Source organism: Actinia tenebrosa, unplaced genomic scaffold (assembly GCF_029948245.1).
Source record: "Actinia tenebrosa isolate PJP-AT-01 unplaced genomic scaffold, QUT_ActTen_1.0 PGA_scaffold5__44_contigs__length_20552954, whole genome shotgun sequence".
NCBI classification, from domain to species: Eukaryota; Metazoa; Cnidaria; class Anthozoa; order Actiniaria; family Actiniidae; genus Actinia; species Actinia tenebrosa.
Window position 1 is genome coordinate 22,759 of NW_028292582.1, and position 16,936 is coordinate 39,694.

At 37.3% G+C, this 16,936-nt stretch overlaps 1 protein-coding gene and 1 pseudogene across 2 annotated transcripts; one reads left to right on the forward strand and one right to left on the reverse strand.

The window, feature by feature from the left end:
• Positions 1-2,210: 2,210 nt before the first annotated feature.
• On the reverse strand, positions 2,211-9,774 carry LOC116288784 (uncharacterized). Of its 2 annotated transcripts, XM_031695620.2 has the most exons (4): positions 9,680-9,759; positions 8,144-8,405; positions 4,897-5,667; positions 2,211-3,472 (listed from the first exon to the last, which is right to left on the reverse strand). In XM_031695620.2, the coding sequence occupies exons 2-4, from the start codon at positions 8,218-8,220 to the stop codon at positions 3,268-3,270; spliced, it is 1,053 nt and encodes a 350-aa protein (XP_031551480.2). In that variant the 5' UTR covers positions 8,221-8,405; positions 9,680-9,759; the 3' UTR covers positions 2,211-3,267. The 2 variants fall into 2 exon arrangements, with proteins under 2 accessions (XP_031551480.2, XP_031551490.2); XM_031695630.2 differs by lacking the exon at positions 8,144-8,405 and having other exon boundaries at positions 9,680-9,774.
• A 1,814-nt stretch (positions 9,775-11,588) lies between these two features.
• LOC148906233 (uncharacterized) lies at positions 11,589-15,599 on the forward strand (annotated as a pseudogene).
• Positions 15,600-16,936: the final 1,337 nt, after the last annotated feature.

Sequence of the window (16,936 nt, forward strand, 5' to 3'; positions counted from 1 at the left end):
ATAACAGAAAAATAAAAATAATTACACATGAAAAGAAATAAATAAAAAATGTAAAAAATAATTAAGGAATAAAACATGAAAAAAATAAAAATAAGTACACGTAAAAATAAATAAATGAAACATTGAATAAAAAAATTTTCAAAAATAATAATGATTAAAAAAATAAAGCGTTGAAAAAAGTTGGGGAAAAAAAAGATAAATAAAAAAGTAAATAAAAAAATTAATAATGAAAAAAAAAAAGAGTCGTAAAAAAATGAAACTAAATAATAAAAACAAAGCATTGAAAGAAAAAGAAGATGGCGTCCAGGATCCGGAATTATGACTGTAAAAAATGACGAAAATCTCAAACTCGATTTAGAACGCTACGTCTTACAAAAGTTAAAAAACGTTTTTAGAAATACGTTTTTAAGAAACGTATATAAAATCGTTAAGAATAAACAGCTGGTTACTTTTTATTACAACGTAAAGTAACACGATTGAAGCTTATGAATCATTTCATTATGAAATAAAATAGAATTCAGAATATTCTCTTACCAGTGATGTAAACTTTCCACTAGCACCTCTTCTTCTTTTCTTTTTCCCCACATCACCACGTCGTTTTAGCCCTTCTGGGTCTACTTTTGCCATTACATCATAAACTAAGTTACGTGGCACTGCTAGTTTGTGTTGTTCTCTTGTTAGCTTTTTGTGCATGCCACGGTATCCCAACAACTGTCTTGGCCCTTCTAATTCCTCGAAAACAACTCGCTCAATTTCCTCGACCGTGGTTTCATACTTCACGTAACTTATGCTTAAAAAGCCATTCTTCGGCTAAGAGTTACGAGACTCCATGCGTACTCTGGAAAGTCTCTTTTAACGAAATCTAAAACTTCACTTCGCCTTAACTTTTGTAAGACGTAGCATTCTGATTGGAAACAAACCCAAGTTTGTCGGGGTAGGGGAATTTGTTCGAGCGTGGTATTACGTTCGGCCAATCTGAATGCAGTATGTAACATGATCCACTCACGCTTTACAACTGCCGTTTGAACACCATCGATCACACGCTGTAGAAGAAATATAATATTCGACTTGAAGCCAGGGTTTTTCTGGAAATATTTGGTGTGGTGGCATTTAGAATACATGTCATAAAAGAGACATTATCGTTTCTTTGACATGTTGCATTTTTATTGCGGTTCAAGGGGAGAGAAATTTTTTTTTTTGGATTTTCTAGCGTGATGTAGTCGATATCGGGTGCTAAGTCTCCAGCCTTCCCATTATTAAGGTAGAGAAGAGCGGATTTTGAAAATATAACACTAAACGGCCTCAAATCGCGGTTAAACTTCGCCAGAAGACGGAACAAAGTAAAAGCAACAACTGCAGCAAGTTTCGAAGCAAATTATTGAGTGAAACATTTTATTTTCGTAACTTTATCATAACTCCCATACATTACCTTATAAACCATTCACAGGAACCTTGTTTGGACTGCCTGTGAGTCGAGGAAACAAATCTTGCTGCATTCGTAGCTTGTACCACAGGCAACCCAGTTAGAAAATTATTAGGTCTACAAGTCCCTAAATTAACTTCCTATTTGTTTTCCTTATAAAACACTTTTACATAGCTTGGGCTGACTGTGTAAAAAATGTTGCTTCTTGGCTTAGGATCTATCTATTTTAAGATCCTGGATATTTTGACCACAAAAGAAAAAGGAAATTGATTTCTTTCGCTAATTTATTACTGAAAAACTGATTTAAAAAAAAATTTCAATCCTTGATTACGAAAAGCTGTGCTTACAACTATGTAAGGGGGCAAGCATTAAGACCCATCATACAAGCACTGTCGCCGCTTGGTAGAGTAGGTGACAAGTTGAACCAAGTCCTGTTTTTTTCTGTCTTTAAATGATTAATTTTACTGTACGTGCCAGTTTACATCTAAATAGTTTGATGTATCTTGCGCAGGGACCCCAGAGCCTGCGGGGCTATAGCCACTCTCCCAATGATTTTGCCGCCATTTTTGAATTATTCGCTTATGATTTTTGGGCTTTATTCGGAAGCTATTTTTGAAATCGTCAAGAAACAAAAGAAATTTAAAAATGAACTGGACTATTAAGGTTTCCTTGCCCTGCTTAACGTTCCCTAAAACAGCCCCATGATGCAACACGTTCTGCAAGTCGGAAAGGGTAAGAGAAAACGGCAATAGAACATGCAATTTTTTAAATAATTTTATTTCAGTGATTGTGATTACATTCTGTACACCCAATCTTGATCTTTTAATTATCTAATTCAAACTTCCAAGGCCGTTACATAAAAATATGGTACACGTAACTAAAAATACTATTAATTGACTGGATTTTTGTTTCCCAAATTCCCCGCCTGAATAAAGATGACATTGGAATTAGCTTGACTTGAGAGTTTAATCAAGATTGGACAAATTCCAATAACAAAATTGCGATATCAAAAAAGATATATAATGCATGTGTTTGGACACTATATCTCTATGTAATTTTGGCAGTACTTTTATGCTCATAATATTGTTAGTATATGAACAAACGTCCTGAAACTTAGTCAATAAGTTTGTTTGAACCTGGTCTTTCATTTAATTTGGTAATTTACTTTCTACAATACTCTAATTATTTGATATTTAAACTAGAAGCAGTCCCTTGCTTGTTGTTTTTCACTAGCTAATATACAATGTAGGTGTAGGCCAGCTATAGCTAAGCACCTTTATGTGATAGTTCTTTTTGTGCGTACGATAAAAACATGTATAACATGTAAATTAAAATCGAAAATATAATTGATGAATATATTTAGAGAAGGTTACATTATAAATTGTGCCCCTCTGTCTAGTTTAACGTCTGGATATCAGACGGGAGTGCCATACATTGTCATTGACAATTAAGTCAAGGCGAAGAAGTTATGTTTTAGTCATAGGCAATAGGCAATAGGTCTAATCGTTAGTTAGGTTTTAGTCTAAACCTACTGAACGGTGAAATAAATGGAGTAAAAAAGGGTTAAAAAATCGAATTAGACTCCATTGTTCTGGTTTTGAAACCACCTCTTTTCGTTACTAGTGGCCCTATCGCCAATAAACAAGCTCAGCTAATCAGAGCGCAGAATTTGTGATAGCTTATTGTAGTGTTTTAAACTAGTTGCAGATAGTTTAGGGTCAACCTTAATCATGATTGATAATTTTACATGACTTAATTCGGAAGTAAAACTTAGTTGTGGTGCGAAGAGTTTCAATCGAAAGAATATCATTTCAGAAATAGCTTTGTTAAGGTAAAAAATTATCTTAACTAGCCCCACTATAGTGTCTTTTTTGAAAGGCAGGCCGTGAAAAAGATTGCATTACTTGTTTGGGACCGAAACAATCTCCCGGTCCTCCAGCAGCCTTGCTTGCATAGGTACCATTGGGAGGCCTTATATCTTGACAGTTCTGTCTTGTGGTAGCGGACACAGTCCTTGGACCGCCTTGTTCTTGGCCCACGGAGCTTGTTCTGTAAGATACATGTTAAAGGCAACGTTATAGTTCTATTATACAGTATATCATTCATTCATACATACGTTCATACATACATACATACGTACATACATACGTACATACATACATATATACATACATACATACACACACACACACACACACACACACACACACACACACACACACACACACACACACACACACACACACACACACACACACATGCACACACATGCACACACACATACATACATACATACATACATACATACATACATACATACATACATACATACATACATACATACATACATACATACATACATACATACATACATACATACATACATATTTTATTCGTCCTCTTTAAGGCTTATAAGAATAAAGGGCCTAATTAATTACAATTAAAATGATACTATATATAATTATATAAGAAGCAAACACGAACTGACTGGAAACGAATAGATAAATAGATCAAAAAAGGACCAATAGTTTTGTATTGAGGTATCACTCCAGAAACAAATGAATTTACAGATCAGTTTTGAGATATTTCATTTCCCGCAGGTAGTAACCAGAAAATATCCGCCAGGTCCGTCCTTGCTATAGCTAGCGCTGTAAAACTGCTTGCGCGTCGATCATGCACGGAATAAATCTTTCGTTCTGGCTCATCATCAGACGCACGATTGCCGATTGAAGATAAAATGAACATTATAATATATGTAGTTGTATAATACTATTGAGCTCGACAAATGCAGCCTGATCTCAAATCGAATGAACGAAAAATCACTGGGAAACGGAGATATTTATGGCATCTTTTTTTACTTTCCGGTTTTGAAGACTTGACTATTTCGTTTGGTATTTTTATGAAAAGGCATTGCACAACGAACTATGACCGCGAGCAGAGTTTCACTAATTGAGACTATTTTCCAGCTAATGTTTTTGTGCTTGTGTGACGTAGCAACGGTAACTAAGGGGAGTCGAAAGCCATGGGTGTACGTGTACAATGACGAAATTTGTTTTGGTTGATTGTTATTTAAATGTTGTCAACCAAAAACCTATTGGACGATCCAACAAAGCAAAGGGACAAATCCTGTTGTTAAAATGGACGTAGGCAGAGAATCACAATAGCAATGTTTATATACACCAAATTGAAAAATCTTAAATGTATTCTTTTCTCCTGTTACGGATCACTTACCATTATGCACAAAGGCTCGCATTAAAACCTTTGTGTGTGACAAGCGAAGCATACTTCGGAAGCCGGCTATAAACATACTACATACTCCGAAAATCATCTCGACAACCACAAATCGAGATTCTTTCTGGCATATAGCACACAGGAATCCCAATTGTAAAGCTTAGTCTTACTGCTCGCCTGATGGATCGCAGCAAATATCATGCTTATAGCGTGTTTTACTATGGGTTTTAAGAAATGCTTACCCTTGCAGTAGCTTGCCGTTTGTTTGTGTCCATATAACTTTAAGCTGATCTACTGCCTTGACGTTATGTTTTCCTAACTTCCCCTTTTCTTCCAAGTTCATTTTCGCATCATCTATGTTCTTTTCTGTCAAGGATGGATGAGAAGTATCGTTCCCTCTCTTTTTTACAGATTTTAGCTGTATTAACAAATATTCGTCCCATTTGATTTCTTTCTTTAACTTTTTCCATCTTGACCTTGCTTCATTTTGTTCTTTTTTGCCTTCAATTTGCGATGAAATGTATTCTTCCATATACCGAGTCCTTTTGTTCTGAATTTCGTTGAAATTTTCTCGCAGCACAATCCTCAAGAGATTTTCCTGAACGCTTGAGCAGAGTTGCCGAATAACCAACTCATCTTCAGATAGCTCAAACTTCTTTATTTTTTCATGTAAGTCTCCAAACTTTGTCTTCAACTCTCCGATTTCCGTCTTGGCTTCATTGACTTCCTCTTCAAGGAATGTGTTGCTCTCTTCTAAGTCTCTCATTTTCATTTTCATCTCCATCTTTTCTATTTCTTCAACAAGTCTTTTTATTTCTTCTTTAAGCCTTCGTATTTCTTCTTCCAGATCATGGATTTTCGTTTGGCAATTCTCATCATGGTCTTTCAGTTTTTCTTCTAATTTTCTCACCTTTTCTTCTAATTCAGTTTTTATTCTTTCCAGTTTCTTGACATCGTCTTTCAGCCTTCCTACGTAACCAGTCTTACCTTTCTCGGCCATGACTGAAGCTGCCCTAAAAATAAGTGTTTAAAGTCAAAAATTAAAAGTACCTTGGAATTTTCTAAAAAAAATTATGGATATGGAAAAAAACACGTTTGCATACAGAGAGTATGTGGTCATTAAGTGAAAGGACTTCAAAAATTACACCAATGTTACGAGCAGTTGGTGAAGGGGAAATGCGAGAGTCCGAAATGTAAACTTCCAGCTGGGCGAGGAAGGTGCATGTGAGGATTAGAACAAACAAGAATGTTTGTTGTATAGTTGTTTCATTTGTAAAAAGAATCCTTCTACAAATGACCCTCGTGAGACGTGAGACAAACGGATAAGTATTATTTATTAATAATTATGGTGTTAGCTGGAATAAGGAGTAAATATAGCTGGAATAAATATGTGAGGTGAAAGTTTTCATTAATTGCAACGCAAGTCGTATTCAGTTTTAAATAAATGGTATAGTAGTTTTACACATGATGTTCCTTCGAGTAGTTTCACAAATTGGCTATTTTTGGGCTTTTGATGCAGGGGCGGATCCAGGGGGAGTGATGCAGGGGGTGCGCACCCCTCCCTGGTTCCACTTTTTGCTCCTACTTTAAAGATAACCAATACTGTTTTTCCCTTTGATTCTAAGGGGTGCACCCCTCAGAGGGTTAACATTGTAGGCAGCACCCCTACCCGAACAAAGTATGTTTATATTTATATTGTTCATAGTTATTATTGTTTATTGATCATAGTTTATAGTTTTTATTATTGTTAGTTTTATAATAGTATTATTATTAACTTATTCAGTCTTAATATTTTCCAAACCAATACGTTTTGCAGCGCAGTATTTATAATAAAGGCCGTAGACAGTATTCACATGACGTCATCAGAAAGCTAAAATCAAAACTATTATTAATATTGACAATGATGAATATGTATTGTCGATTAGGTAGCAATGTACAGTAAATGATAACGTAGACCGAACATTATACATTAGTTGGATAGATAATGGAAACGTTGTGAGTGAAGGCAACGTACGAAACATGAGCTCATGCGTCGCGGCGATGTGGTGGAGAATATATGTATTAAAATACGAAGGCTCTGGGATATTCGTTCGATAGTGTTCATCATCAGGGGTTAAGACACAAAGTAGAGGCGTCAGTATTCGAACTACACGTTTCAAAACTCCTATGCGCCAGAAGCTTAACTCTACGTTTAACGAAACGACTGGGAAACCGCCACGTTGACAAGTAGCATGCGTGAAAAATTAAATTTTAGTTAATTATTTTAAAATTGAATATAACTGCAACAGCAAGTGGAATTACTATTTACATGTAAAAAAGTGCACTTTCCGCACTTTCCGTATTTTCAGCCATTTCCGTTCCTCGTTTTACCCGTGAAAACCCCCGACGTGCCCCGGTATCCCCCCCCCCCCCCCCCCCCAATGGGACCGGAGGTCTTCAAATGACTGGTACTTTACAGTTACACTAGGTGAACCTAATATCGCTTTCAATAGCCCACTTCCGAGATTTGCTCCGCTTGTCACGCACATAGGTTTCAGTATGAGGCTAAGTGTTAAATGCTCAGTCATTCGTGACAGGCGGTAAGAATAAATTTAATTTAGATAGAACGTAGTCTCATACTGAAATCTTTGTGCGTGACAAGCGAAGTATATCTCGTAAGTAGGCTATTCAATCTACACTCAAATAATGTGTGGATATTTTTTGGTCTACGATTCTTTAAAACTGAGCTAACTTTATTTTGGTTTCATACGTCTAGTCACGCAAATATGCTGAGTACCAGTTCTGTAATACAAACTGAATATGTTTTGCTACGAAACATTCCGATAACCTATACACTCAATTGAAGAATCATTGTCTGGTTCAGAAAGATAGAACATAAAAGCTGAGACCGAAATGGCACATGGGAAATGACATAATTATATTATAATTTATTCATTTACGCCATCCATACAGTCGATTTAGAATGCCAAACACGTATTAAAAACAGTGGATGATGCCACGGGTCGCCGGTCACAGCATGCATCTCATAAACCTACTTCTTGGTTATTCTAGGGGATTAGGATTAACTTATTAACCGACGCGTTCGCTTACGTAAGCGGTCACGAGGCAGGTATAGGATACAGTAGTTCGTTATGTACGATTGAACCGTTGGTCACAGCAATATTTTTAAAACTGAACAAATCGACCCAGCACATAGCAGTACAGATACGTAACAGTTTTAACAGTTTCTAACGTTTAAAAAACACCAATATAACAGAGTCTAACGGCTGAAAAAAACACCAATTTTTGCCCTAGCGCCCTTGGTTGAAGGAGACGTTTTTTTAATGCCTTCATATTTTCGAAATTGTGAACTGAATCATAACTACTTTGTTTTCCTTTCCATAAACCCAAAGACGTGCATTTGATGGATTGTTTCTCGCCGTTATTATCTTATTACTAGCGGGAACAATTAATTCAGAACGAATATGTAACCGCTTCAGTGATTTTTACCCATATTCCTTTCGGTCCAATCGCGTAGGTTTGACGTAGGTCGTAGGTCGAGGACAACGTTTCTTGAATTGAAACATACGAATCCTTGATCTTCCAGGGCCTGCAACGAAACCCCGTGTATTTGACTGAACGCCCCCTAATTATCATAAGCTTTCCTGTTGTTCATCACTGTCACGATCAACCAGTCAGAAATTAATCGGGAGTGTACAGAAAACACAAGATGTGGTCCGCCTCTTGAACTCGATCTTTACAGCCAAACTACCTAAAGCGTGAACAAGTAGAGGTCATGCTAGTCTCCTCCCTCGCAGCCGTTTTTAGTGTCGGTCGTCAAGCAACGCTCCCTCCCCACTAACTAGTGGGGAGGGAGCGTTGCGTGACGACCGACACTAAAACTAGTGGGGAGGGAGCGTTGCTTGACGACCGACACTAAAAACGGCTGCGAGGGAGACTACGATCATGCATGACTTTATTTTTTGATTCTTGATTTCATTTTTCGATTCGAAGATTCATTAATGAAAACGAATCTTCAAAGCCTGGCATATACAAAAGCCAAGCATACATGCAACTGAAATGCAAAACAAATGATTGTTACTAGAGAGTACGTTACACTAATACGTTAAATTTGAATAAGCTGCTCTCAAGTTACATTACGTTAATCTCCTATCAAGTTACTGGTTAGAAAGAATTACCGGAAATTCAGCGTATCAGGGTCTTGTTTCAAATCTCGACAAAGAAAACCAAATAAAGCACTTTAAAAACTTTGTCGATTGTTTCGGAATAGAGTGCACGGTTGACTAAAACCGTGAACATTAAATAGTACTAATTACGACTATTTCATGCAGAATCCTTTGTTTTCTATTGTTTAATTTTCACTATTTAGTGCTAAAAATTAGTATTTGTTTCACGGATTTAGAGTCGTTTTCATATGACCGTGAAAGAATAGGCAAACTAATAGTTAGTAGTAAACTCTAAACCAATGATTTTCTTTTGTTCTTTATCAACTATTACAAACTAAATGGTCTATTTTCTTTCACGGTCATATGAAAATCACTCTAGTGTGAGCACTCTATTAAAGTATTTGAATATCCGTTCTAATAAATATCACTGAGTAGTCATACGGCTCCGCCACTTTCATGAGGTAATTAAATAACTGTACTTTAAAAGTAAATCGCCTTAATGACAAAATAATTAACTCTATAGCTCTTAACAACTAGGAAAAAAAAAACAACAAATAAATAAATATATACAAATTAATTCAGTATAAAAGAACTAAGAAGGTGAAACATTATAAACTATAGTAATAGCATATAATATAAAAAATGTCCAGTCTATTTGTAAAACTCAACATATGCAACAATCACTAAAAACTTAAAATGGAAATATTAAACATTGTGCGCGGAACAGAAATGTTTAAAAAAAATAGAGTTTTAAAGTGATCAAAATTAGTACATGTTTTAATTTCTCTTGGTAAACATCTGTTCCACTGGCTGAGAATATTAATAAAGTTTGTGTCGTATTGTAAAAAGTATAACTTACCAGTTAGCTAATTTCCTTCGCAAGCGTCCTTAGAGTCGTCACGAAACGTTTCCTTCCCCACAAACGTCTGCTTGGGCATGTTATGCGAATACTCCTTTCCAATTGTTATCGATGCGACATCATGGGTCAATGAAAATTGGCCATTTGTCTTGTCAAGAGCCAATCAAATCCAATAGGGAATGGGGGTTCCAACGCAATCTCAAAACGGGTAAACCCCGTGTCAAGAATCCACCTACGGAAACAACCCATTCCAAGTGTAGTTGAGAGCAACAGCGCAACCACTTAATATGTTAGTCTGTATATGGAGTGTGAAGATTGTAAAGAGTTTGTTTATGACTTCTGTGTAAAGTGCTTGAAACCCAAGTTTGTACCTACTAAACCAAATAAGTATATTTGTTGTGGTAAAAAAATGCGAATAGAAGAAGATACTTCAGCACAGTGTTACGAGTGTGGTAAGAACATTCGAAACGCCGTACCAAATGCTCCCCAACAGCAGTGCTTTGTCGCGACCATTTACAGCACAAAATATTCGACAACAACTATATATTCTTCCCTTCGACTCACTATTCTTTAGCAATGTTTGTCCGACCTTTGCGGGGGGTCCAAAACTGACGTAATCTATTTTTAGAACGTCCGCGCATCGGCGGACGTGACGTCACTAAAATGTAACGTAATTCGAGGGTCGGACTATACATTTACTATAATATTGTATGGCAAAACAAGATAGTTTATTGAAGAAAAAAGTAGTTATTTTGACCGAAAACGACGACGTTCCTGGCTCAAAATTTACCAGCTGCCCTGAAGATTATACGGTTGAGCAACTAAAGCGCTGGTTAAAGTGCAGAGGCCTAAAACAAAGTGGCAAACGTCAAGAGTTAAGTGGCACTCCCGCTAAGAGCGGTCCGGTGAATTTGGGTTCGCAAAATCGATTCTCTTTATTTTTTGTGAGTGAAAAGCCTTTGGTATACATAAACTGAAAATAAAGTTTTTTTTGAAATTATATTTTTGGGCTTCGTTACACGCCAAAACATATTTTGCCCGCTTGTGGTTATTTGGAGAGCTCACTCGATGGTTGCATTTGGGTAGAATTAAGATAGCTGCCGACTCAAAACTATTATGTATTTCCAAATTTTAGCTACACTGTCAACTTCAGATACTTTTCATCTACTCTTCAAAAAAGATTGAAAGTATTTGGTTAAAACATAAATTTATTGGACTGCCTAAAGCACATCCCTGTTTCGAGCTTTCATCGAGGCGCCAAAAATGCACTAAAAATATGATGTAAAATTTCGAAAAGGGGACCTTAAACTGAGCTAAATTATACTTGGCTTTCAAAATATACTCTTATTTTTACAGGATCAGAAGTGAAACCTGCGGGTATCGAGCTGGTTTTGTCGCGAGCGAAATTTATCGAAGTCCGTGATCGACAAAATTTGCATGATTTCTAACAAATTACCCTGTCGAATTAACATGCGCTTAAAATGATATACGGTAATTCTGGCTAGAAATGTGCCTTAAAATCAGATAACAAATGTCTGAGCTAGTGAAAAATGAAAAGTAAAAAGAGTTTTATCGAAAAATATCATTGTATTTTCTAGAATTTTGCTTAATATTAAACTGTGTTTGTGCGGTGCTTAATAACAGTTTGAATGTCACGCAACGCACTGGCACGTCCGACGACAATACATAGATTCTGCCTTGGTTTTTTTTTTTTTTTTTTGCTAATATGGTCGCAAACTTCAAAAAAAGTATTCAAAACATCGGCTTAGTTTTATCAAAGTATGGACTAGTTTATTTATCACGAGTGCGTGACAAGGAAAAGGGAAAACAATGTGAATGACAGGTGGCGCCAAACGTCCCGAATATTCCCCGAGTTACTATAAGTGTGAAATAAAGATCACCAACAAGTATGGCTTGCTTTATGTCCTTCAAAGACAAAGGTGGATGTGGAGAATTTATGGGTCAATTTGAGCTGGAATATCTAAGCAGTTGCCAGCGGGATGTTTCAGCTCACTTAAGAAGGTTTCACTTGTCCAAGGAACATCTCACGGAATGCGAATTGATTTTGTTGCGAGCGGGATTTCTAAATATAACAACACAGCAAGTAGAGAAAATGTTAGTGTGCCCGAGACATCGTAGCAATCTTGGTCTCTACTGGAGAGAAAGAACAGTATGCCAGCAATGAGGTCTTTGGCGCCATTATTCCTTTAGGGTCACGTGAGTACTTTCCTCTTTTATTTTAAATTTATTTTTGGTTTATCGAGTTCAGTTTTTTAAGGTCCGTGCACCTGCAGTTTAGCTAAGACTGACTTTTGAGAGTAGAGTTGCATGTGATAATGAATAAAAAAATTAAGGCTATTTTGAAATGCTATTCTCTAGCAATTTGCAACAGCTGTAGAAAATCCCATAACGAAAAGCTGAAGCAAGAGTGGAAATGGCTACTCGAGGACCAAGCTACAGAAGACAACCAAGACAAACCGGCAGCTCTTCTTTTACCAAGGTATGCTCGTTAACTGTAACTCACCAGCATGTTCCATCCTGCAGATAAACCTTTGATTTTTTTTGGTCCAAGACTGAACGTATAAAACTTAACGACTAGGCGCGCAGCCTGAATGGTCTACGAGTCGATAGCCCATTAGGCAGAAGGCTATTGATTTGTAAACCATAAGGGCTGCGGGTCTAATCGTTTTAGTGTAAACCTACTAATCGGTCAAATAAATGGATATACAAAAAAGGTCGAAATAGCGGGTTATTCGCAATGATCAAAACCGGCAGTTTTTCACTCAACTAGTGGAAGTTTTGATTCTCGTCTATTCGTACTTCACGTTTAATATTAAACGTTTGTCTCTGTGTTGGATTTTCAGGAAAAGCAAGCAAAGCGCAATGCAAGCAATGGCAGAATTTCCTCCAGGCACTCCTGTAGTATCAAGTCAGTTAGCGGACCCTAAGTGGACACCTGGACATTGGCGCGCACAGGAATATGAAGACATACAACTCAGATGAAGAGCCTGACCAGCAAAATACACTTCAAGTATACAATGACGCAATGGCTCATATCGCTGCTTTATCTGATCTGAAGGCCATTGAACCACTTACATTCAGGCTTAAATCCAAATGGGAAGTGGCTACAAAAGTCGAGTTACTCACTTCTGCGTATAAGCATGCGCCAACGAAAAATCTCAAAACGCAGATTTTGAGCATTTACGCATCCGAATATTCATCTTATGACCTGAAGAACATTCACTCTTCATTCGAGAAACTGAGTGATCGTCAGATTAAGAAGGCCAGAGCACATGCAAAAGCCGTTGGTGTTTGCATGGTAGTTGAGAAAAAGACCTTCCACAGAGTACGAATCAATGTAACGAAGCTCAGCCACTTTCTGTCATATATAGACCAGCCCTATTTCTATTAGGATGTGGCGTATGGCATAAGAAAGCTTAAACTAGAATCTGGTGAGTAGCTGGTGATGCCGAATGTCGTGCGAAGAGTAGGCAGATCAACTATGATTGAGCTTTATCTCAAACAGTGCAGAGAGGAAGAATTTCAACCTCTGGGAACCTCCACTCTGTACAGAATATTGAAAGTTCGCGAAGCCTCACAAAGAAAGTCTCTCCAAGGCCTAGACAACATCGCCGCTATTGGTGCTGATAGTTTGAGACGATGCACAAAGTCATTGAAATATTGGAGAATATCGGCGCAAAGCACGACTGGTGCGATAACGTCCGAAAGAACCTTAAGTCAGGAAAGCGTTATCTTAAGACGGAATACAGAGCACAGTGTAGGGAAGACACGAGCTCTTGCGCTGACCACTGCCGATAACATGCCCTCAGTGACATCAAATGCTCGGAGTTAAAGAAGTCGTGCGATCGATTTCTTTGGTCTTGCGTCAATGATTGTCGCAAGACCAAACAGCCAAAGAAATGCGGCTTATTCACCTATTGGGCACTCTTAGTCCCAACGGGATTAATGAACGCTTTGCTTTCAACTAACCTTTTCTTTTGTCTTTTAATTGTTTGTTTTTGTTTCCTTGCCTACCTTGTTCTCATTGGTTTCCTTTGTCTTATTCTATCTTATATGCACGCCTCTCTATCACCTCTTTCTCTTTTACTCCGACGAAGGACTAGCGTCCGAAACGTCAGTAAGTTTTTTCATCTTTTTCACGGTGTATAATTTACCTTTTCATCATTACACCTTCTAAATACATTGAAACAAACTCAGCCGCATATCAACAAGACCTACTTACGATCAGATGGTGCTGGCTGCTACCATAATAACAATTTGGTTGCTGCTTTAAAGGACCTTGTCAAGCATACTGGAATACAAATAATAAGGTAGACAAAACAATAACGTGTTTAGACCGAACACTTTTTTGCGGCATAATATGCATGGTATTCGTTTCGTAAGTGATTACATTCTCATTAACAGATACATGACAAGCTATTTTCTATTTCTTGCAAATGCGTAAAACTAGCTAATAAGATATCAGCTAGAAAGCTATGGAGGATTTCTCATCGATTTTATAATACATTTGATTTTCTCACACGCTTTTGGAAAAACACAACACAATCAATTTAAATGTTAAGAGACCTAAGTTTGAGTAACTGCGCTGCATAAATGGATTATATCATTTTTGGTATAAAGAAACTGAGAACTTCTACATTTTGAATAGTTTTTCTTATTTTTTCTTTTATATATTTATAGGTACGACTTTTCCGAACCACAGTACGGAAAAGATATATGTGATAGGATAATCAGCCCCCTGAAAGGTGCGATGAGAAGATACTGCGATGAGGGTCATGACATCATGTCATCGTCAGATATGTATGAAGCTCTAAGAGCAAGACCGGTCAAGGGAACAACAGCAGCTGTATGCGACCTCGGAGATGTCGCCCCGCAGGAAATTAAGGTCAACCGAATCAACAACTTTAGCACATTCCACAACTTCTCATATGACAAGAAAGGACTTTGCATTTCCAATGCGTACGGCATAGGCTCAGGGAAAGTTGTTACATGGTCAGAGTTAAACGTACAGTATCAGTCTGGCGTTACACTATAAGCGTAGTGGGAGATAAGGGTTTTTTAGAATGGAACCGAGGCTGATGAAACGGTCGCAGGATATACCTACCAGCGACACAGACGAAGAGATCTTACTTGAATGTAAAGAGCCCTGTTGCTCCTTATCTTTCACGACTTGGGATGAGCTGCAAGACCACATGTACTTTGGACAGCATAATACCACGGCCGTAAAAAAAAAAACAGGAAAATTTATATGACCAGCTACGCAGGGAGTGGGCGTTCAAGATTTCAACTCTATCCGATAAAGTTGAGAAAAAGCAAGCCTTCAACGAAACTATTATGTCCGATGATAGTTCCTTGGAGAAAGTTGGGTGGACTTTGCAAAAGCCCAGGAGTAGTAAGAAGTTCTCTGATAAAGTAAAAGCGTATCTAAAAGCAAAGTTTGATGCAGGAAGAAAAGCCGCTCCCGCCGAAGTCTCAAAAGAAATGAGAAAAGTCAGAAACCATGACGGATTAAGAAAGTTTACCAGAGATGAATGGCTAACCAAGGTGCAAATAAAGTCCTTCTTTTCTCGGTTATCTGCATCAAGAAGGAAGCAGCAAGCGATGCAAGAAGACAGTGACGATGATTTGCTGGAAGAAGAAGCTAGAATACCAAGAAGAGGAAATCTGAGATGAACAAATGAAAGATGTGCTGAGTCAGCTGGGCGTGGAACACCCTGTTACCTATGACGGTTACGACATTTGTGCTTACGTCAAATCAAGCTCGTTATCAAAATTCAAGGTTAAAACTTTGAAAAGTATCTGTGAGCATTTTGAGCTGGCTTACAAGTCCAGAGATACAAAAGCTACTCTGCTTAGCAAAATTAGTGACATGGCGAAGGATTGCAGCTGTTCAATATGAAGTAATAAACGTTAAGCGGTCATTATTTATCGCTGTCCATACTTTGATAAAACTAAGCCGATGTTTTGAATACTTTTTTTGAAGTTTACGACCATATTAGCAAAAAAAAAAAAAAAAAAGAAAAAAAAAAACAAGGCAGAATCTATGTATTGTCGTCGGATGTGCCAGTGCGTTGCGTGACATTCAAACTCTTTATTAAGCACCGCACAAACACAGTCTAATATTAAGCAAAATTCAAGAAAATACAATGATATTTTTCGATAAAACTCTCACTAGCTCAGACATTTGTTATGTAATGTTTCAAAGCCTCCAAATTGGACTGGACAAGATTTCACAGTCCGCGCAATTAGTTCCAGTCCGAGGCGTAGCCTCGGACTGGCACCAATTGCAAGGACTTTGAACTCTTGTCCAGTCCAATTTGGAGGCTTTGAAATGACTTCTCATCTCATTAATTATTCGACTTAGAGTCGAATTTGTCCAGTCCAATTTGGAGGCTTTGAAATGACTTCTCATCTCATTAATTATTCGACTTAGAGTAACTGGAACAAAATTAATTCAGTCCTAGGACTGAATTAATTTTGTTCCAGTTACTAGGACTGAATTAATTTTGTTCCAGTTACTCCAGACTGAATGCATTCCTTTCACAGCACTTTACCAGGTTTCAAGTAACATCATGTGGCCCAAAAATAGCCCATTGATTGGATGGTTTACTCGTGAGTTATTAATGAGTATGAGAACTGATTTTAAGGCAAATTTCTAGCCAGAATTACCGTATATCATTTTAAGCGCATGTTAATTCGACAGCGTAATTAAATATTAACTACTGTATGCTCGAACCAAAACATTCAAAAAGTTTTTAGCGATAATTCTATGACCGATAGAAAGAAAATTATCGATTTTGTTTTAAAGTAAATTCCTGAGTTCCAAGTAACCCAGGAAAACAGGGATATCTGTCATTTGACTAAATTTGTTCAAGCCTTTTAGAAGAAAAGATTCTCTTGGGGTTGTCCTTGCCAATATTTGAAATAAATATAAGAAAATAAGAAAGTTATATCAATTGTATAACTTTGGCAAAAGTAATGCCGTTCAAACTCCTACCCCATCCAAGACTAAGGAAGAAGGCGAAAGATTACTGGATATATAAATAAAATAAATCGAGTCCCTTGAGGCCGAGAAGATGACGAAGACAACAAAGATAACGTGTTCAAAGTCGCTGTGCGCAAAGAAGTCGCTCAGCTACCAATATATATACCGTTGAGGAAAACGAAAGCCCATCGTTGGAAAAGAATAACGATGCAAATTTTTCCTCGTATTTGAATGCGAAGGACTAGCCAAAG